This window comes from Lissotriton helveticus, chromosome 1_2, assembly GCF_964261635.1.
Source record: "Lissotriton helveticus chromosome 1_2, aLisHel1.1, whole genome shotgun sequence".
In the NCBI taxonomy this organism is placed as follows: Eukaryota; Metazoa; Chordata; class Amphibia; order Caudata; family Salamandridae; genus Lissotriton; species Lissotriton helveticus.
In genome coordinates this window covers 406,930,127-406,953,327 of record NC_136058.1, presented here as the reverse complement: position 1 = coordinate 406,953,327, position 23,201 = coordinate 406,930,127, and the positions used below count along the sequence as shown (strand labels likewise).

Below are 23,201 nucleotides of genomic sequence, written 5' to 3'. Positions count from 1 at the left end.
TTCTATTGCTGCGATATGGCAAGTCATTTCACAAACGACACCTAGTTCTCCATGGAGACAACTCTACTGGCGATGAAGTGTCGTGAGCGCATCGTCCAAATTTTGGGACTACCTCGTCTAAGAGAATTAAATACCACATGGTTTCTGTCATTCAGACCAATTTGGCAAGATTGCATCCTACCTGTTCTACGCTGCCTGCTATGCGGAGAAGAATGCGTGTTAGACACATGTCTCAAACTCCCATCAGTCATGCCAACGGATGTTGATACTTTGCTTGAACCAGTAACAGCCCATGCACTGTGTTGTCCCCAGCGGCTACCGATTCTGATGACGGCATTCATTGGGATCTCACAGACGCAAAAAGCTACTGCTGTAATTCATGAATTTTTATCTTGTGTTCTGATTAACTTGGACATATTATATTTATCAATCTGTAACTTGGAAGATGTTTTTCTTTTATAAAACCTAATCAAATTTGTTGATAATAATCACTAGGGGATTCATTTACAGGGTAGCATGGTATCCCTCACACTAACTCCAGGAGTCACAGTCCACAAAATGGACATGCTTTGTTCCCCCTACTTCCAACCTTACATATACCCCTAATCACCTGCCCAAACCTCTCCCTGCTGATGCCAATGTGGTCCTCAGTCATCCCACAGACCATATTTTTGGCCGCTTTGAAACTGCCCATACAAGAAAAATGCTGCAGTTGTAAATACATATCAACTACCATTTGTTGTATTTGAAACATTTTATTGAATAATAAAACCTAATAAACATAAGATGATTATTAAAGCAAAACAAAACATCAGTTGCCGTACACATAAGAGACAAAAGTAGTACATAAAAATAAACATACTGTTACACTGCAAAGTTATGTAGAGCACAATTCCTAATAATTTCGGGCAATCTTTAAAGTTCAACAATATAAACGTTCATAAAGTTCAAAATCACCTGCCCAAACCTCTCCGTGCTGATGCCAATGTGGTCCTCCGTCATCCCACAGACCATATTGTTGGCCGCTTTGAAACTGCCCATGCAATAAAAATGATGCCGTTTTAAATACATATCAACTACCATTTGTTGTGTTTGAAACATTTTATTGAATAATAAAACCTAATAAACATAAGCTGATTATTAAAGCAAAACAAAACATCAGTTGCCATACACATAAGAGATAAAAGTAGTACATAAAAATCAACTGCTGTAACACAGCAAAGTTATGTAGAGCACAATTCCTAATTTCGGGCAATCTTTAAAGTTCAACAATATAAACGTTCATAAAGTTCAAAATCACCTGCCCAAACCTCTCCGTGCTGATGCCAATGTGGTCCTCCGTCATCCCACAGACCATATTGTTGGCCGCTTTGAAACTGCCCATGCAATAAAAATGATGCCGTTTTAAATACATATCAACTACCATTTGTTGTGTTTGAAACATTTTATTGAATAATAAAACCTAATAAACATAAGCTGATTATTAAAGCAAAACAAAACATCAGTTGCCATACACATAAGAGACAAAAGTAGTACATACAAAATCAACATACTGTAACACAGCAAAGTTATGTAGAGCACAATTCCTAATAATTTCGCGCAATCTTTAAAGTTCAGCAATAGAAACGTTCATAAAGAACAGGAAAGGAAACAAAGAAGGTGGGATACAGTGATTTCATTATTGTAATGCTTCCTACATATAGAAAAACAAATACTAATTATTTTGCTTAAGCAATAAAGTCCTCACATTAAAATACTAAGAGAAATATATTGAACAATGAACATTTCATATGTAATTAGAATTCAATTTGAATATTTTAACCTCCTCAGCATTATAATAATAATAATACAATTTGTGCTCTCTCATGTAAAGTCAGGTTGTTAGAAGCTTTTCTGCAACTCAAGATACGCCTTACTTTTTACCTGGTGTGGATGCAGTTCTCATGCTTAGTGAGATCTCCTTTCTGAGTATAACGTTTCCGGCTTTCCCCTCCTGTATATGGCTTTAGTCCAGTGTGTATTCTCTCATTTGAAATGACATTGTGTTCAAGACTAAACCTTCTCTGACATTCAGAACACACATAAGGCTTTTTTTCCCCCGTGTGAGTTCGCTCATGTCAAGTGAGAAGTAATTTGTAACCAAAACTTTGCTTGCATTTCGAGCACTCATAAGGTTTTTCCCCAGAGTGGGATCTCTCATGACGTGTAACACTGTCTTTCAGATTCAACTTTTATGGCATAAGGATTTTCTCCGGTCTGGAGCTTCTCATGGGGAAATAGCTTTTTTCTCTGCAGCTTTTCTGGCATTCAGAGCACTCGTGAGGTTTTTCATCAGTATGGAGTCGCTTATAGTTAGTGAGGCTGGGCCTATCAAATAGGAATTTATGGCATTCACAGAAATTGGTAATGTTTTTCCCCTGTGTGCGTCTGCTCATGTAGAGTGAGATTGAATTTAAAATTGATGCTTTTCTGGCATTCGGAGAACTGAATTATTTTATGCCGCTTGTAACCATCTCTACCTCTGAATCTTTTCTGACATTTAGAGCACTGATAATTTTTTCTCTCCAGTGTGGATTCTCACATGTTCAGTGAGATGAGATTTTTGGCTGAAACATTTTTGGCATTCGGAGCACTGATAAGGTTTTTCCCCAGTGTGGATTCTTATATGCTGAGTGAGACTGCTTTTTTGAATGAAACAGATCTGGCATTCAGAGCACTGATAAGGTTTTTCCCCAGTGTGGATTCTTATATGATGAATGAGACTGTTTTTTGTACTGAAACATTTGTGGCATTCAGAGCACTGATAAGGTTTATCCCCAGTGTGGGTTCTTATATGCTGAGTGAGACTACTTTTTTCACTGAAACATTTGTCACATTCAGTGCACCGATAACGTTTTACCCAAGTGTGGATCCTTGTATGTTTAGTGAGTCTCATTTTGTCACTGAAACATCTCTGGCATTCAGAGCACTGATAAGGTTTTTCCCCAGTGTGGAATCTCACATGTGCAGTTAGAAGTGATTTAAGTTTGAAATCTTTTGGGCATTCAGAGCACTGATAAGGTTTGTCCCCAGTGTGGTTTATTATATGCAGCGTGAGATGTCTTTTTTCACTGAAACACCTCTGGCATTCAGAGCACTGATAAGGTTTTTCCCCAGTGTGGAATCTCACATGTGCAGTTAGAAGTGATTTAAGTTTGAAATCTTTTGGGCATTCTGAGCACTGATAAAGTTTTTCCCCAGTGTGAGTTTTTATATGCAGCGTGAGATGTCTTTTTTCACTGAAACATTTCTGGCATTCAGAGCACTGATAAGGTTTTTCCCCAGTGTGGGTTCTTGTATGCCGAGTGAGACAGTTTTTTTGACTGAAACATTTGTGGCATTCAGTGCACTGATAACGGTTTTCCCCAGTGTGGATTCTTATGTGTCGAGTGAGACTACTTTTTATACTGAAACATTTCTGGCATTCAGAGCACTGATAAGGTTGTTCCACAGAATGGGTTATTGCATGTCGAGAAAGACTTTGTTTGTTACAAAACCTTTCCTGGCATTCAGAGCACTGATAAGGTTTTTCCCCAGTGTGGAATCTCAAATGTGCAGTTAGAAGTGATTTACGGTTGAAATGTTTTGGGCATTCAGAGCACTGATAAGGGTTTTCCCCAGAGTGGATTCTTGTATGTTCAGTGAGTTTGCTTTTGCAACTGAAACATTTCTGGCATTCAGAGCACTGAAAAGGTTTATCTCCAGTGTGGACTCTTCTATGCCGAGTGAGACTGTTTTTGTCAATGAAACTTTTTTGGCATTCCGAGCACTGAAAAGGTTTATCCCCAGTGTGGGTTCTTCTATGCCGGGTGAGACTGGTTTTGTAAATGAAACATTTCTGGCATTCAGAGCACTGGTAAGGTTTTTCGCCAGAGTGGGTTATTAGATGTTGAGAAAGACTTTGTTTGTTACAAAACCTTTCCTGGAATTCAGAGCACTGATACGGTTTTTCCCCAGAGTGGATTCTCATATGGTCAGTGAAATAAGATTTACGTTTGAAACTTTTTTGGCATTCAGCGCACTGGTAAGGTTTTTCCACAGAGTGGGTTAATGCATGTTGATATAGACTCGGTTTGATACTAAACCTTTTCTGGCATTCAGAGCACTGATAAGGTTTTTCCCCAGTGTGGATTCTCATATGCTCAGTGAGATAAGATTTACGCCGGAAACTTTTTTGGCATACTTTGCACGGAGAGTGTTTTACCCCAGTGTGGATTCTCATATGCTCAGTGAGATAAGATTTACGCCTGAAACTTTTTTGGCATACTTTGCACTGAAAGTAGTTTTCCCCAGTGTGCATTCTGTCAAATTCTGTGAGATAAGATTTATGGCTGTATATTTTTGGGCACAGGTAACTTTTTTCCCCAACTTCGGTTATTTTGCCTCGATTTTAGAGTCAGGCTTGTTTAGATAATGTTCAGCACTTATCTCTAAACAAAATTGTGGGTAATCTTCTCAAAACTTGAATTGAGCAAAAAATGTCAGGAAGCAGTCCTGTAACACCTGTTGAACATTTTCTAGCAGATAATAGTCTTTAGGTAATAGCCTCTCCGGAAGCAACTTCATTTGTGACTGAAATTTTCTCAAATCTATTTGTATAGGTTCTTAGCAATGCAGTCATAAGGAGTTAGTCTGATATTTAATGATTAAACTGAGAAGTACCTTTTTGCACTGGCGTAATGGCAGTAACTGAGAACATTAGAACATGCACAGTAATATTGTGGATCATTAGTCGCAGAACATCAGTTCCTTCTACCTTTTCTATGTTTGGTGTAAGGTTAAGGTTTGTAGTTCTGAAGATGAGGATTTATTTACATTAGCTATAGCGCAACGGTGCTCCTTTAATCCATTTTTATATTTAACAGTTTTACATATCATTCCTGCACAACAGATAATGTTGAGGCGATTTACATAGAATTACAGAACAGTACACAATAAAAAGGAAACAATCTGAGATGGTCATGAACACAATTAAGTGGTGAATTTTTAAGGTTTTCGCAAGAGTGAGCAGAGTGGGTCGAGGTGTTATATCCCGAGGCAAATAGTCTCAAACTTGCGTAACTGGTTAAAAACGGTGTTGAACAAAGGTGATTTTCCAATCTTTTAGTTGTTAACGTGTCAGCTTCGGAGTCTTCTTTCAGCGTCTTTTCTTTGATGGTATCCAGAAGCAACCTTTAGTTGTAACTTTCTTTTATGCAGTGTGTGCTTCCTCTCTAGAATTACATGATGCTTTAGATGAACGTTATTCTGTCATGCTGAGGCAATTTGTCTTTCTGATAATTTTCCAGATGAAGATGCTGAAGTGGTGTTTCTACATTATTTCTGATGCTGTGTGCACAGATATGGCTTTGCTCTGGGTTAATGAAATGCAAAATTAGAGAATTCACTTACAGTTATAGTACTTTCCTCGCCACACTTAGATATTTGGAAATTGTTTAAACGTAGAATGCTGGATGTCCTTCAGTTTTTCAAAATAATCCTTCTTAAGGCACTGACATTCAGTTGCTTAGTGCTAAATCTTGCTTTCTTCGTCCGTAATGTCAATCACCTATAGTATTAAAATTAAATAGTTAATACATGTACATTTCCAAAAATATAATTTACAAGCCAAATCAAAGCAGAATTTTGAAAATGTTGAGCTGTTTTTCAGACTGTGCAGAGTGTAGAATGGTAGCAATAGAGTACTTGGATATACGAGTGAGGATTTGTAGAATTTTCAGCATTTTATTAAGCTCACATAGGATACATGTACCCTATGGAGTTGTAACATAGAATACCAAAGCAGAAATTAAAGTCATATGGACTGGCACCAAACAGATATTAAACAAATAAATACTATTAATTAATTTGTAATGTAGATTTCTGGGACGGGAATTATTCGTCCACGGACAACAGGCGTTTTCCCCTGCCCTGAGTTACCACCTACTTGTATCTGGTATCCTGACTTTTGAGTTTTGGCCTCTGCCTCAAACAAATCTATTGTGTGCTGCGAGGACTATGCCTAGACCAATCCCTCAACTATGGTCCAGAGTGTGAATCAAGGGCAATGAAATTAAGGCGTACTTTCATGTGTTCATTTTATTCCACCTGATTTGTTAGGTTTTTCTGCACCTGGACTTACTGGGTGCAGAAAACCAGGACACCATTTTTTTCCAGACAGAAAAATTAGACTGCAAAGACGCATAAGACTCTGGGTGCAGCAGAAGCAGCCAAGTCTTATGCTGGTTTTTTACTAACTGGGGGAAACACACAATTCTTCCCTCTGTTGGCGTTCACAGTCGTTGTCGGCCTGTGATTCGGCATTGAGTGCAGAGCGTACCGAGTAGAGCTGAAGGGCCGAGCAGGAGTTGACGAGCAAGCGGAGCGGAGCCTGGGACGACTGCCCGGGTTTGTTTTGTGACCAGTTCCCGCTCCCGAAGGTTTCTCCCGCTTCACCCGCGTCCTGTTATATGGGCGCTTTAAGTTCTACAAATCTGCTGTGGGGGCAGGAAAGGCCGCTACCGGCACCGCAGTGCTAAGGCGCTGCTAGTGCTGCTCGTGCGCGGCGGCTGCAGGGGTCAAAGGAGCCTTGGCCTGCGGTGCTGCTGGTGCGGCCGCTGCAGCAGCGCACAGAAGCACAGAGGAGAACAGAGGATCACAGAGGAACCTTGGCCTGCCACCTGATTTTACGTATTTACTAAGTATTGAGCAGAGCAGAGCTGAGCCGAGCAGTGGAGGGAAGTGCCTACATCTGCCGTCTGTAGTGGGACTGGCTCTGGATTCCGCTCTTGCTCCTGAACGATTGCCAGCATTCTCCCTTGTACTCTTGTCAGCGATGAATAGCAACGAACAAGCAATGAACAGTGAGTGGTGAGTGACAAGTGGCAAGAGGTGTGTGGCGTGTGGCGAGTAGCTAAGATTGATCGGTCCCTAAGTCGCTGAGCCATTGGAGTCTGTAATAAGTCTGTAATACAAAATCTGAGAAATTATGGAAAGAGGAAAGTGACAATAGACTTAGACCCTCTTAAAGCACCCCTCGGCCCCTGAATTACTCTGTATGCCTAGACTACAGCCCTACCCGGTGCCCGGATGTTGATCAATCGGTTAATTAATTAACTAATTAGGTAACCAGCAGTACCGGCGGATTCTGTACGGAGGTGTGCTTTGGGGGTGTTTTCCCTTGGAGGTATTTGGTGGTGTTTTTGTCCTATCAAAGCACCCTTTGGTCTTGTCACTGGCCCGTTTGATTCTCTGAAAAGAGCAAGACTTCTTCACCTTAGAGGGTGTATTATGAGCTCAGGAAAGGAGCGGCCACCTTTCCCTCCTATCAAAAGGAAAAGAAAAATACAACAAACAACAATATTAGAACAGGCAGGTGACACATAGTCCTTTAAATCATCTAAGGTCCATACATTTGGGAAACTGGGATAGTCGCTGTCAAAGTTTGATTTTATGAAAGATCCAAATGATGCTATGCTAACAATGCTAACTAACCCATGTGAACTTCAAACTCCAATTAAAACACTGAGTAGAACAAATATTATATCCCCTAAGCAAGGAGTAAGTGAACCAGGCCACCCTGAGTCTGAAGCTGAAGTCGAACAAATGTCAAATTCAACTAAGGACCAAGTCAACCAAAGGGGTCAAATAACAGACCTAGAGATGTTAACTATTCCACTTACTGGTCGTTCACAATAAGAGGACGCAAAATGCACAAATCTAAAAATGGGAGATACTCGGCACTTACTACAAACTAGGCAGCCAATGCCAATAGAAGTCCAAGTAAAAATCAGAAAAGCTAACGGGATAGGGGAACCATCTTATTTGGGCCAAATAAATCAACGAGAGCAAGATGCTCCAAATTAACTAAATGGTGGGGGGAAAATCATAAGGGAAGCCAATACCCCACTGAAATCGGATCTTACTCTGTCTAAAATAAATTCAGCTAAAAAACAGGACCAGCCGAAATGTAATCAAAATAACGGATCTCAAATTAATAAGGATGAATACAACAGCAACCCAGAAACTCTGCAGCGCTGGAGTACTCCGTATCAAAAACACGTTTTGAATAGTAGTCCACAATTCATTAATTCTTGTGAAGAGGGACATGATTTTCAACGACCACAGAAAGAGGAGTATAAGGACCTCTCATTCATAAATGGGCAACATCATAGCCCAGGTACTCAGGCACCAGGAAGTGGGAACGCAGGAGCAATTTGGGATTTATTCTTCAAAACCTCGCAATTAACTCTGGAAGCTTTAACATATCAGTCCAACAAAAAGGAGGTCCAAATAGATCTCGGGCGCTATGGCATCCTCTGTTACCGGAATTGAGCAGAAGATAACGCAAAATAATCTAATAGTAAGGGCACAATCTCAGCCAATATCTACGTATGCAGAGTGTAGTTGTGCCCCTCTAATTAACAAACTAGCTACCATTCCGGATATTTTAAAAACAATAATTGACGTTGTAAAAGGGAATTTTCCTAATGTGGGAATTCAAACCATCAAGAACGACTGCCTCTCTAAAGATAGAATAAAATGGAAAGACAATACTGTTGTTGTTAAAGAAAAAATAGATGATAAAACAAAAGATCAAGAAGTGATAAACCTATGCTCGACATAATCCACAATGACAGATGTAGCTCCAGAAGTTCATCTATCAAAAAGAGAGAGGAAAAAATAACGGAAAGCAAGAAATAAAGCCTCTAAAAGTATAAAAAATACAATTGCATCAGATAAAGTGAGATTGAACACTGGAAATAACCATGACCAAATATCAAATTGTTAAGGTTAGAGTAAACAAATGTCTCCAACAAAACCCTTTTACCCTCTATTTAATAAGGATCTATCGGAAGTACAAGCAGTTATGAAAAATAAATGCCTGAACAATCAAGCTGATAGTATAAAAAATGATAGAGAATGGGAAAATTCAGTCCTTAGAAATGCTGCAAATGGAAATAAGCCATCACAATTGGAAACAAATAGAGCAAAGAGGGAGAGTATCAGAGGGGATGAAACGAATAGAGATTTGTTAAAAACCTGGAAGGATAATAAATGACCACAAGATCTGGGAACCGAAACGAAGCAGTTACATAAACATCGACAATCATGGTCTCAAACTGTTAGTAATCATAATGGAAGGTTAATTGAACATGCTCAAGGTGAAAATAGCCTGCAACAATTTAAATTAAATAACCCAGATCAAAAAGAAGGAGTGGTGCAGGTAATTTTTACCCCGGAATATAAATCTAGGGGTAATAATTAAACAACTTGCAAACATCCGAACTCAACACAGGATGGCAGGAGTATGCAAAGCATGTGCATCTACAGCATACATGCCTCGAACAGAGGATTAATGGCCTCAAATCCCAGCCGTGGTATCTTGTCATGTTGTGGCTGAGTGTGCCATGTGATGTGCTTGGTGTGATTTCGTCATTTTTGACAAGGTGGAGTGCTGAACGGTTAGGCAAATTTTGGTTTTCTTTGTTTTTGGGATCATGTGATATAGTGCGGTACCTACCGTATGATGTAAGTAAATAAATTACATTGCTAATATACCATAAGGATGTGGGGTGAGTGCTATTAGGGCCGAAGCCTTGCTGATTATATGCAGAATAACAGGTCTGGGAGGTCACTACTGACTAGAGCAGTTTAGCAGCTGCACAGGTCTTGGGCATTGATCCTATTGAGGATAATATGTGACGGGCCACTGGTGACTGGAGCTGGCTAGCAACAACGCTAGCCTCTGGTATTCATGACAAGCAGGGTAACAATACATGTCAATATTGACTGGAACTGGTTGGCAGTAGAGTTAACCTCTGGTTTTGAATATTAGCAGGATTTAAGGTACAGGGGTCACTACTGACTGGAGTTACTTAGCAGGATAATAGGTCTCAGGGGGCCAATACTGACTGAAGCTGGTTAGTATGATCACTAGTCCCAAGGTGCTACTAATGACTCAAGTTGGCTAGAATGACAACAGGTCCCAGGGGCCAGTACTAACAGGAGCTGGCTAGTAGGCTTACATACAGGCCCAAGGGGCCACTACTGACTGGAGCTGGCTAAAAGAATAACAGGCCCAAGGGTGGTGGGGGTGTGAGTGGCACCAGTGACCGGAGTTGGCTAGAAGCATTGACGACCTTCGGTATTGATTAAATGCAGGATTCCAGGTCACAGGAGGCACTGCTGAAGACAGCTGGATAGCAGCAGTGGTGGCCTCTAGGAAGACGGAATTGAGAAAGCATAACTGGATATACTGGTTTCTTTAATACCGATAATTGGTTTCACATGAATGCCACAACATGCATTGATATATTAAATTACCAAATTACAATATTCTTATATTAATTAGATGTGTCTGTTCGCCTTAATATGCCTGCAAAGTTACATGATTCTATTAGGGCCCAGAACCATTTTATTTAGTGATGTCCATCAGCACACTTTCCTGCATCTTGTAGTAAATTGAATACTGACAAACAGAAGTGTTATTTCCAGAAACAGTGAATTCTGTAGCTTGTCTGTGTATCTTTGATCTGCACCTCATGGACTCCTCACATTCCTCTCGAGAGAAGATTCTGCCTCCTACTCATTAGTGTTGTTTCAGTAACTGTTTCTATCACGTGTTCATGTTTCATTGACTTGTATTAGGAGAAAAGTGTATAAAAATACATTGTGTAGCATTAGCATTATATACTCCAACTTGCTTTAGGGTGGATGCTCTCGTCCATTGCAAAGACAATTGTCACTTGTTAGTTTGCTTGGCCTTTTGCTATTTTTGCATTAAATGTATGATAGATGTGTAGCCCTCCAAGTGTGTTGTGTTTTATTTTACATATCATAAGAGATGACGAGGAAAATGGCAGTCCAGAATACACATTCTTTATATAAATCAACTCACAGAATACTGTTCTGGAGGTTCAGTCCCACAGACATTATCTCTAACTGAACGCTGGCACCCTAGGAAGCATGTGCTTTTCAAACCAGGTGCCGTTTGATGTGGCGTCTTCGCTATTGGATAAGTCAATATGTCCTGAATTTTAGGAGGGTTACCGTATCTAGTGCACTCTGTTAGACAGCGCTCACCTGTGGTAGTAATATGGTAATAGGCACCTTATCACCTATGCACAGTGCAGGGCTTTGAGTTACAGAGCTCCTCACGCTGTGGAGAAGATTAGGTCACATTTACCCATTTTCCCATATTTGGTCCTGATGAAATGCCAACAGATTGCTCCATGACTACACAAGGCATGAGAAAAGTTGACCTGAGGTATAGACCCTAGCTTACCAGCAGGTCCATAGGTGTTCGACACTTTCACACAGTGATAGGGGCCATTAGTTCCTCAATTTCTCTGCCACTGTTTTTAATCTCAACATGGACCAGGAAGATCACATTAACCGCATCGAAGCAGATGACGGAACCGCTCCGTCATCAGCCGCGGTGTCGCTGTGCTGATGACGGAGCGGTTCCTTCATGGCCTGTCCGACGCTCCTGCGCGGCGCTGATTTTGCGCCTGTGCTGCGCGTTCTATTGAGCGGTCAGGGCCATGACGGAACCGGTCAGTCATAAGCACAGCTCACCCGAGGCTGGTGACGAAGCGCTTCCGTCACCAGCGTGTGAGCGCTGCGCGGCCCCCCCGTCCCCTTAGCGATGCGGCCGAATAGCCGCCGCAGCGAAGGGGTTAACTATATTGTGACAACTGGTCGATAGTTGATCTTATATTCAGACGTCAGCAATCTCACATCTTATGACACAACATCCTCTGTCCTACTATGCTCATCCGGCGTAGTTAATAAAAGATGTGAGACAAAGTGTTCTCTAGTGGTGCCTGCCAGGCATTGTAGCGCCGGCCTGGTGAGGAGTATAACCCAATGATGAAGCATGTCACCTTCAGGTGAGCGAACGCAACTTGTATTAAAAGCACATGCTTCCTAGGGTGTCTGCGTTCAGTTACAGATAATGTCGCTGGGACTGAACCTCCGAAAACAGTATACAGTGATTTGACTGTTTTATGTTGCTGCTACAAGCTCCTTACCTGTGCGAGTTATCGGGAACGATGCAGGGGGCAGACCCAAACCAGCCACACGTGGAGATCAATGACAAATACTGAAGATTTAAAAGAGCTTCCAAGCTGGTGACCATTACTTAATTGACCTTGAAAATAAAAGACACGTTTTTAGTATTCTGGTGACTCATGACCATAAAAAACAAAGGTTATAAATTCAATATTGTGTCAAATACTTAAAAAATGGAACTGGGTGTGCTGAATCAGATGTTGTCCCAGGTCATGCGTGACACCTTCCGCCACTATTGCTTATGGGACTTGTAGTTTTGTTTTTCTCATTAAAAGGATGGTCTCTAAAGTCCCAGTGTTCTAAGTGATGTTGGTCAAAATCAGAGGCCTGAGTGAGGGTGAAGCATGACACTGCTCTGCTTAGCAGTGAGATGACTGACAGTTCCCCAGCCCTTCCATTCTTTGACCTACAGAGGCTCGTTGGCGATTCATATTTTTTTGCAACGACAAAGAAACTTTTATTGCAGCTTCTGTCAACTGAAGAGATAAAACCCCTGGGCGTGTTTCATTAACTACTGACAAACATGAACAATCAAGAACATGAGTTTCTGGAAAACTATCAAGCACCCAATCAGAATCAGCCGCCCTTCACACCCAGGAATTCTTGAGGCTTTGGAGAGGGTGAATTGCACGTGGTATAAAAGGAACACTACATCAACTCAAAGCTCACTTCTCAGGGATGTACTGAACTGCCAGCCTCATGGCACACTTAGCCAGCTCTTCACCTCCTCCTCCTCAAACTGTTGACCAGCTATCAGGGCAAATGAGCCTGCAGCAAAGCATCGCTGGCTTGGCTCCACACCGGACCAGGCAAGGTGGTCAACTCCATGCTCCTCCAAGTCAGCAAGCACTCTGATCGAGCCAGTCCTAACCCCACATGAATGTTCCCCATCACAACTATTTTAATGGTACAAAGTTATGTTTCTGCCAAATGATTGAGTCAAAAATTGAAAGGTTTTACTATGAAGTGCTGAAAGAGAAATCATGAAGTTTTTCAATATTTCGGAGTCTACCACAGTACACAGGACCATTATATCTCTACAGCAGCAAATCATATATGTGCCCTGTAGAAAGCACGTTTGAATGAAACATGGAATGCATTGCAGCCAACAATCTATGCAACATCATAGCAGAGTGCAAGATAACTTGTGTTATTATTCCAGCAGAACGAAATGCCATTCCTAATGTGTACGTCATTTTAAAGACAACCCCAGAAAAAATGTATGGTCAGTGTTGTTCTTCTGCCAGTTAAAAGACAATCTCCATTAATGTGTCAGGAAATAAAATACTATGAGAAATCCTACTCTATGGCAGGGTGCTGCGTGCCACTATATTGCAGGTTACTTCCAACATAATCTGATTTATACATACATACTCCAGGGTACTGCCAGCTATCGGGTGTACACACAGCAGTCTGGAGCCACTCAGGAAGGAGGTAAGCTCTTCATTTCATCTTAAGCCTTTAGGTTACAGTCACAGCCTGATGGGTCCGGAGAACTTTATCCCCGCTCTAACTGCGCCGAGCAGATAGACGTAGCCCATCACAGGCTGTGTTGAGCGCTGGGTGACGCCTGGCATCTTATTATCGTTGGCGGGAGGAAGAAACTCTGATAGGAGCTACTACAAGAAGAGCAGAGAAACAGGACCACAGATAGCCACAGAGTGACAACTGCCCAGAAGTTGAAGAAAGAACTCTGGAACAGCAAAACTCCTCCACCCTGGAGATTCTCCAGGATAAGTAAATGATGGTAATGAAATGCAAACTGCAGCATTAAGGTCACGCACTACAACATCTTTCCCTTTAAACCGAAGATAACAGTCTACAATAAAAAACGAACCAAAAAGCAACAAAATAAGAAAATGCATTTCCAAATGCTGTAAAAGAGAAACAGTTAATACAAATTAATAATATTAAACGTTGTTGGTACCTTAGTAATGTGCTTACTTCTTGGCTTCACTCCATCTGCAGCAATAACGCTCTGAAAGGAGAAAATACTGCTGTGAGTCTCAGAGTCTTCAGCATTATTGGTCTCAGTCACGAAGACTGCGGTGTCGGAAGATAACTTTCTCTTATTTGGCTTTATAGTTCCACCAGTCAATCCATCACTTTTAGCAGACACGCTACTGTCAGCAGCATCATCACTTCAGGCAGATTAGCAAAGTGGATATCACCACTCGCATTGGGTGAACAGACTCGTCTCTGCAACATACATCCAGTCTGTTCTCAAATTTGCTTGGGGCTGTCAAAATGCTGCAATATATTCGCCACACTTTCCTGACTACCTTGTTTTAAAAAGTTATGACATTCAAGTGTAATTCTTAGTTCGTCTGCAAGCTGAAGTTTTTTAGAGATTCTATTGCCACACAATACTCATCCCATATTTCAATCTGTCCACATGGTGCTTCAACCCTGGTAGGTTATCAACTGCCTGTTTTACAGATAATGTTAGATAGTTTCTGTAAGAAACTGAATTATTATTTGCGGTAGATGTGGAACAATCACAACCGTTGTCAGAGTGAACTTTCAAAGCCATTCAATTAACCTAGGATCAACCCCCTGGTACCTAAGCACCGAACAGGCAGGCTTAACTTAAGGTAATATGTAAAATATGTATGTAGAAACCAAAAAATAAAAGTCAAAATGCAAAACAATAAAAAAAATAAAAAAAATGAAATAGAAAAATAAAGTAAAGTGTATTGAACAAAATGACACTAAAATGACAACATCCAATAAGGGGAATGAGATATGAACTGTAACGCTGTAAGAATCACAAGGTGCCAATGGATGAGGGGCCCGGGCATGGATCAGTCTCTCTGGAGCTGACTGCCAAGTCAGAGGAAACCGGAGGCCACGGCCTGCAAGCACATAATGCAGGAATTAGCCGCAGTGGTCCTAGAAGACATCTAGTGCTGTAGGGCCAGATAGGGCAGCTGGCCTACAGGGGGATTCACAGCAGGTTCGGGCGCAAAGTGCTTAGAGTATTGAGAACAAGCAGCAGATGCCCAGCAGGGCAATAGCAGACGGTCAAAGACAGCATGGCCCGCACAAGACTGAAAGGGAGTGACACCTAGGGCCCTCACCATCATGCAACAGCTTAGTGGAGCTCAGCGGGAGGACAACCCAATGACAGCCACCCACTGGGGCTGGGACCCCCCTGACAAGGCAGGCCAGACTGGTGGTGTGGTAAGAGATATAGCAGCCATGTCCTCAGCGAGAAGCAAGAAGGATCAGAATCTAAAAAAGATACCGACCAAGCTCCCGATGACCGGCAGCAGAGAAGGGAGGCTCTCCCCAATGACACAAATCAGCGAAGATGCAGACACCTCTGAAGCCCCAGTTACCCACGCCTTTTTAGAGTCGCTATTCGGTGCATTGCAAGGCGACTTGCAGACGCTGAAAAGGGAAATAGCGGGGAGATGAAGGAGATAACCAATGGAGGCCACACGTTCCCAAACGGCATAAACGTCCCGCCTTATGATAAGGCGGGACGTCGATGCCATTGGGGACCGCATTGCCTCCATCGAGGATCAGGAGCAAGCCAGGGAAGAGGAGGTGAAGCATCTACAGCAAGAGATACTCCGGCTCAAGGCTCAACATAGCGATCTCCAGGCACACACAGAAGCCCTGGAGAATCGGTCTTGGCGAAACAACATCAGCGTTAAGGAAGTTCCCCCTAAAGAAGAAGGGCCATACATCACACAATACCTCCAGGGTCTCTTCAGGAGCATACTGGGCGCCCCCACCGGATATTTTGGCTTACATTCCAGACTTTCAACTAAAAGAGTGTATACTACGTGCTGCCAGGGACAAGCAACGGCTAAGATATCAGGCCCACTCCATAGCTTTGTACCAGGACCTGGCTCTAATACCCCTTCAAAAGTGTTGGGTGTTCCGAGTGGCAACAACGCGTCTTCGAAATCAAGGAATACCGTATTCTTTGGGTCACCATTTCCGGCTGATTTTCATATGGAAGGGCAAACTCCTCCAGCTCAGGTCCATGCAGGACACTTGCCAGGTGCTGGGCATTGAGAATCCAATCAGGAGGAGAAAGAGGGCCCACGGACTAAAACTCCTCGAGAAAGATGACATAAGCTCTACGGGAGGCGTAGCACAGAGCGAGCGACGAGACCGGACCCCAAGACCATGGCACAAGAGAGACTGGCAGTGCTGGAGACATTGACGAAGGAGACATCCCCCCATGATGACACCGTGAACGACTGAGGGACAGACATGTGACATTTGCAAGGATGGGTGGGCGGCAAAGAAGTCTGCGGGGAGCGTAGAGACATGGGGAGTGTAGAGACACGTGGAACTGGCCACACATGTTCCCAACTATTCCGACTTCCAAGGACGCGCACGCACGAATGGCGGGCCCTGGACAATTTGAGGTTAATGGGTTTCTAAGTTGGGGTTAGGGAGGGGAGGGTGGAGAACGGGTATGCAGGTTGAAGGCGTTGAAGAGAGGATCAAGCGGCAATGGAGGCCGGGCAGACGTTGGGAGCTCAGGGGGAAGAGGGATCACAGGGACCCAAATACAGGCCAAAGCTGGTGCACTCACTATGACACGCTATTTCCCAGCCCACACTGAAAATTCTCACTCTCAATGCGAGAGGTTTCAACAATCTCAATAAAAGGAGGTCCATCATTTCCTACCTGGATAACATGGAGACAAATGAGTGCCTCCTCCAGGAGACACAGCTCCTCTCCAAAGATTGGCATGGAATGAGGTCATGACTCTTTCCCCAGCAGTTCTTTTCATCTACCATGGATAAGAAGGCGGGTGGCTATTTTAGAAGCCAAACATTTTAAGGGGACAGTGGGGGAAAAGGTGGCTAAAATCAAAGAGGTTGATGGGAGCAGGGCCATCGATAGCATAGGTGTTGGTATGAGTATTTTAGATGCCGAAATTGTGTGGCAAACCGCCAGAGTTACTGCTCCCGCAATCACCCTTCACCCGATATACGATCAATCCAGGGGCTGCGTCAATTGCCTATAGATAGAAACGGCTCCTCCCCCCCACACACCCTATACCAATAACCATTTCAAATACCAACCCCACCAGGGATGGTGCTAATAGGTTAAACAGGCCCAGGGGCTCGAATCAGAACAGGTTGCCTAGTACCTCATGCATTAATGTTCCTGCCGCCCCAAGTATCAATGGCTAATCAGGATATCCTGAGTCTGCGGCCTGCTGCTTGCCCTCATGTGTTGGTACTGGCAGGAGTACCTACTTTGAAGAGGGATCAGCATGAGTCATGGGACCAGCTACGCAATAAATGTGCGGACTGGCTATCAAGGCATAGAAGCTTCCATGTATCCGAATGAAAGGAAAATACTGATCCTGCTATTAGGTAACCTCTTGCCCTGCCAGTAACTGAGTGTACTGTTCCCACAGCCCACGTATCCCCCCTATGCAAACGAAGGCCTCAGCAAGTTCAGACCTCCGTATCTTAAGCTGGAATGTTTCATGGTTGTACTCTAAACTTCATTAGCTAGATTGGGTACAACTTATTAAAGACCAAGGTATCCTTTTATTTCAGTTAACATGGGCCACAAAAGAATTGCATATTGTGGGGTTTGAGTGCCATAACATCCTAGCAACATCCCCTAAGCAGGGTCGACCATTTTGGGGTTTATCAATCTGGGTCAATATTAAGACAGGGGGTTGCATAAAAACTGTACATACAGATAACAATAATTTTCAAGGCATATTATTTAATAGGGGAATTTCCTTTTGGATAATTCATTCTTATAACAATGATTTTCATTCTGTTCCAAATATGCATTTTATAAATGTGTTTAATTTTATTGCATCTATTGGAAAATCCAAAGACTCTTTCAAGTCAGTAGGAATCTGTCTGGGGGGCGATTTTAATGCTAAGCTATCTTTGTCATGGTCAAGTGAATATTCACACAGCAGCAGACAAACATGCAATGGGGTAGAGAGCTAATGGACCATTTGACCACCCTTAACTTAATTAATGTTATGGAAATTGATGCAACTACAAAAGATAATGCCCCCCTGAACCGCCCACAGAGGGAGGGGCTGCTCATCTACAATTGATTATGTTTTATCTCCCCCGCTTTAGAAACAAGCTTGCTTAAAGCCGAAATTATGGCCAAAATCTTTGGGGACCATAACCCAATCCAAATAACATTACGGATGTCTCCAGTTCCAACGCCTCAGACAAAATGTGGTGCTCGGGATCAATCACCATCCACAGATAACCTTAGACTGGGCTGGCGAGGCATTAATAACGCAGACCGATTCAGTTCTATGGTTAGGGGAAACATGAATCTTATTAACATCTGTTTAGAGGCCCTGTTGCACACCCAGTGGCTATCAGCGCCTTTACCGAACTCAGTGGGGCCATTAAATCCCTGCTGTCTAAACCCATTTGTACAGTACTGCGCAAACCTAGATGGTTCAATCAGGAGTGCTCAATTGCCAACAGGAAGCTCCGCAAGGCCTATCTCAAAGCCCTAGGTGTAAAGATGTGGTCAAGTCCTTAAGGTTGCCATATAAGCTGGCTATTGCTAATAGGAAGGAACAGTTATTAGGTGAGTACTGGGGTGCGATCATTAATGCTGCCAGCTTAAATTATGGGAATATATTTATGACTACCATTAAAGTGTTAAGATCAATGGGACAACCGTTAACTCCCATCAGCTGCAACATAATGAGCACTACCTGGGAAAGTCACTTTTCCACTATTTACCAAGAGCCTGCTTTTGAATCCGACCCTTTTATGAAAAGGGTGCCACCTGGAGTCTCATTATCAATAAACGAGGTTGAGGCGGCTATACGTCAGAGTGCGGGCAATAAAACTCCAGGCTCTGATGGGATGCCCATCGATCTTATTAAATATAAACCAGAATTTTGGGCCCCACTGTTGTTAAATATTGTTAATAATCTAACCAATGCCCCACTGCCTAAGACATGGTGTACTAGCACGATCGTTTCCATTTTTAAAAAGGGCGATTGCACACAACCTTGTTGCTGTAGACCGATCTCCCTCATAGATAACACCCGTAAAAGAGGCTTATACACAAAAAAGTTTACCTGGACAACGGACAATTCAATTTTAGAACAATGCCAATTAGGTTTCAGGGGTAAAGTTGGCACGAACAAGCAATGTCTTAATCTTAATTTGATGATAGGGAAGTACACTATTACACAGCATTCGCCAGTTTACTTAGCTTTTATGGACCTGTCCTCAGCTTTTGATTTTGTCAATAGTTCCCGTCTATGGTTCATCCTTTTAGAATATAGACTGGATGAGACCCTTGTTCATTTTTTGGCCTATCTCCATGCGGACCTGAAAGCGCGGGTCAGGATTGGGGGTGGGGGATAAGTTTCCAATTACATCAGTGTAGATAGAGGGGTCACACAGGGGTGTGTTCTGGCTCCTTTTCTATTTATCATATATATAAACAATTGACATAAATCACTGATCACACTAACTAATGATGTTCCCAGAATTTAAGGCAAACCTCTCCCAGTGCTTTTATATGCAGATGATGCAGTTTTAATTGGTCGCACACCAAATGGACTATGCACTTTAGTTCGAGGTTTCACAGATTTTATGTCCAGCCTAGATATATGCACAAAATTTAAGAAATATTTTATAATGCCTTGTGGGGCAAGGAAATGTCCATTAAATTGTATCTCTGTGGGCGACCAAAAATTAACTTGTACTGCTACTTCCCCTTATATGGGAATGGTCTTCGCTGTGAACGTCACCTGGTGGGAACACTTGGCATATTGTAAAAGTAAGTTCTCGAGGGCATTTAGCTCAATCCTCAGACTCCCCGCCCTAAAAGATAGGGAACAATTGCAGCCATTTTAAAGATTTTTATGATCCAGTGTGTACCAATAGCTACCTATGGGGCAGAGGTATGGGGTGTTGCAAAATGCTCTTGCGTCCAATCAAAGGAAAATAGATTTTGCAGAAAACTCTTGGGCGCTCCAATCTCCACCCCTCTGTATACATGTCACGGCAAATTGAAATTAGGATACATTGAAGACATCATAAGGGCCCGCCCGCACTATTTTGGCTATCCATAAGGAAGAATCCCGAGGCTTCTCTCACAAGGGACATAATAGATGAGAGTCTTTGCTGTGAGAAAGGGATGGATATTCCATGGCTTCCTGGGGTAGTGAAGAGTTTGGAAAGCGTTAACCTTGGTAGACTGTTTGCTAATTCGAACACATCTGTATCAATGGACAAAAAAGTTTTAAAGACAGCATTGTACGCACTTTATAGCGCGGAAAGACTAGAAAGGGAATTGAATAAACAAACTGTCGCAAAATTTATATCCATTGAGTACCCTGAGCATTGTCTACCAAGTGACATCGCACTACCGATGTCCCAATGGGAGAGAGGCCTCCTATTCCGTCTAAGAGCTGGGACAGTAAGATATTTGCTTTGTTTTCCCTATGGGTATAACGTAAAACTTGACTCCCTGCCATGTCCATGTGATGGTCACAGCGGTCAAACGCTTTTACACTTTTTAGTCTTCGAAAGCGGTCGCTCCCCACGCTCCCTGGTCTTCCTTGGGTATCGTTGAGCTTCGCTCGCATTGCTTGTTGCTTTAAAGAATTGCTGCCTGCTTAGATTTCATAGCGCTCAATTGCTCATTTGTGCATTGTAATCTCATAGCGCTCTATTGCTCATTTGTGCATTGTAATTTCATAGCGCTCTATTGCTCATTGGTGCATTATCGTAGCGCTCGCATTGCATTACAGAAAATAATTATTAGTGCCTGATTGTGCCGGTGCCACTGCCCACAGCGTAATCCCACTTTGTGCCCCAACCTGTTTCGGTTTTGCTGCCATCCATTTTGTTGTTGTGCCTCGGAGCCCGTCCTCTCCACCCCGCTCCCACCTCCCAGCTGCTCCTCCCTCGCTCCGCCCCCCTCCACTTTCCACTTATGTCAGAACAGCTGACGCGCACCGTCCACGCGCAGCGGACGCGCCCCATGCGCGCCGAAGGTGCGCCAAAGGTAAGCCCGTCTACGCCCGTCCGCGCCTGGACCGCGCCCAGCGCCAGACCCCCTGGCCCCCGCAAAATCCACTCCACCCGCATAACGTACGACGCCGCAACCCTCTTACCACTCAACCCCGGCCGTCTTCCTGATTGCCACCAAGCCGCCCCCGGACACACCCATGGACCCTTCACCTGCCACTCCTGCAAGTTCGACTGCACCAAGACCCACACCAAATCCACAAACTCCAAACAGAGCTCCGACACTAACAACCTGAAGTGCATCCTGCTCAACACCCGCTCGGTCCACAGACACGCCATTGAACTTTGGAACCTACTCGACACCACATCGCCGGACGTCGCCTTTCTTGCAGAAACCTGGATGAACGCCTCATCAGCGCCCGACATCGCGATAGCCATCCCGGACGGCTACAAGATCATCCGAAAGGACCGCATCAACCAAACAGGAGGAGGCATCGCCATTGTTCATAAGAACTCCATCCGCATCACGACCAGTTCCGACGATCACCTCGGAGCCGCCGAACACCTTCACTTCCAGATCCACACCGACCCCAAGACCACACTCAGAGGCACCCTCATCTACAGGCCACCAGGACCCCGCACACAATTCAGCGAAGACATCACCGACTTCATCAGTCCACACGCCCTCCCCTCCGAGGACTACATTCTACTGGGAGACCTCAACTTCCACCTGGAAAAGAACAACGACAGCAACACCACCCCCCTTCTGGACAACCTCGCCAATCTCGGACTCAAACAACTTGTTGGCACCCCCACCCACTATGCCGGGCACACGCTCAACCCAATCTTCTCCTCCAGCAAGCACATCTCCTTCAATCACACCACAGCTCTCCATTGGACAGACCACAGCTGCGTTCACTTCAACTACAAAAAAACTACGACCCACAACCACCCACAACCAATTCCCCGCAGAAACTGGAACAAAATTACCACCGACCAACTCTTCACATCGCTTCACCAAAACCCTCCTGCAAAATCATTGGACCCAAACCTTGCAGCCACCAACCTCACATAATGGATCACCCACAGCGCTGACGAATTAGCACCCTTGAAAAAACATCAAATCAAGCAAGGTAGCAAAAAAGCCCCCTGGTTCAACGATGACCTTAAGAAATCCAAGAAGTTCTGTCGCACCCTCGAGAAAGCCTGGAGAAAAAACCCAACCACTGACAACCTGGCCACCTTCAAGAACGCCACCCGCAAACACCACCAACTGATCCGATCCACCAAGAAATCAGCATTCAAGGATCGACTCGACAACAACGCCCACAACAGCAAGGAACTATTCAACATCGTCAAAGAATTTACCAACCCCACTGCCAGCACCAATGACATCACTCCCTCCCAAGACCTCTGCGACTCCCTAGCCTCATTCTTCCACAACAAAATCACTGACATACATAACAGCTTTGATAACCAGTCCAGAGACCTGTCCACCCCACCCACCTCCGAACTAAAAGCCCCCTCCAACAACCTTTGAGCCTGGAACCCAATCACCACTGAGGACACCATCCGCCTGATGAACTCCATCCACTCAGGATCGCCAACCGACCCATGTCCCCACCACATTTTCAACAAAGCAGACTCCATTATCGCACCCCATCTCCGAGACGTCATCAACTGCTCCCTCAACTCCGCTACCTTCCCGGAAAGCTGGAAACATGCCGAACTCAGCGCCCTTCTGAAGAAACCCACAGCAGAACCCACTGAACTTAAGAACTACCGCCCCATCTCGCTCCTCCCATTCCCTGCCAAAGTCATTGAGAAAGCCGTCAACAGTCAGCTCGCCGCCTTCCTCGAATCCAACAAATCCCTCGACCCTTCACAGTCCGGCTTCCAAGCCAAACACAGCACCGAGACCGCCCTCATCGCAGCAACAGACGACATTCGAACACTACTGGGCAACGGAGAAACAGCTGCCCTCATCCTACTTGACCTCTCCGCAGCCTTCGACACAGTCTGTCATAACACCCTTATACAACGCCTCAGCAACGTCAGAATACAAGGAAAAGCATTGGACTGGATCATCTCGTTCCTCGCCGGAAGAACCCAGAGAGTCCGCCTCCCCCCTTTTAGATC

At 43.8% G+C, this 23,201-nt stretch overlaps 1 protein-coding gene across 5 annotated transcripts in view; it reads right to left on the bottom strand.

Moving 5' to 3' along the window:
• Nucleotides 1-23,201, bottom strand: part of LOC144806656 (uncharacterized) — a 218,776-nt gene that overhangs the window by 181,641 nt on the left and 13,934 nt on the right. For 3 of the 5 annotated variants that reach the window (XR_013605869.1, XR_013605866.1, XR_013605870.1), the window contains exons 2-4: nucleotides 14,021-14,071; nucleotides 12,054-12,172; nucleotides 958-5,587 (exon numbers count right to left, since the gene is read on the bottom strand). Coding sequence is in view for 1 of the 5 variants with exons in the window: in XM_078672986.1 (XP_078529112.1) it covers nucleotides 2,540-4,339 (1,800 nt within the window). In the remaining 4 variants the exon portion in view is untranslated. Of the gene's footprint in view, nucleotides 1-745; nucleotides 5,588-12,053; nucleotides 12,173-14,020; nucleotides 14,072-23,201 lie in introns of those variants that run through there. The other 2 variants (XR_013605877.1, XM_078672986.1) reach the window with 2 other exon arrangements.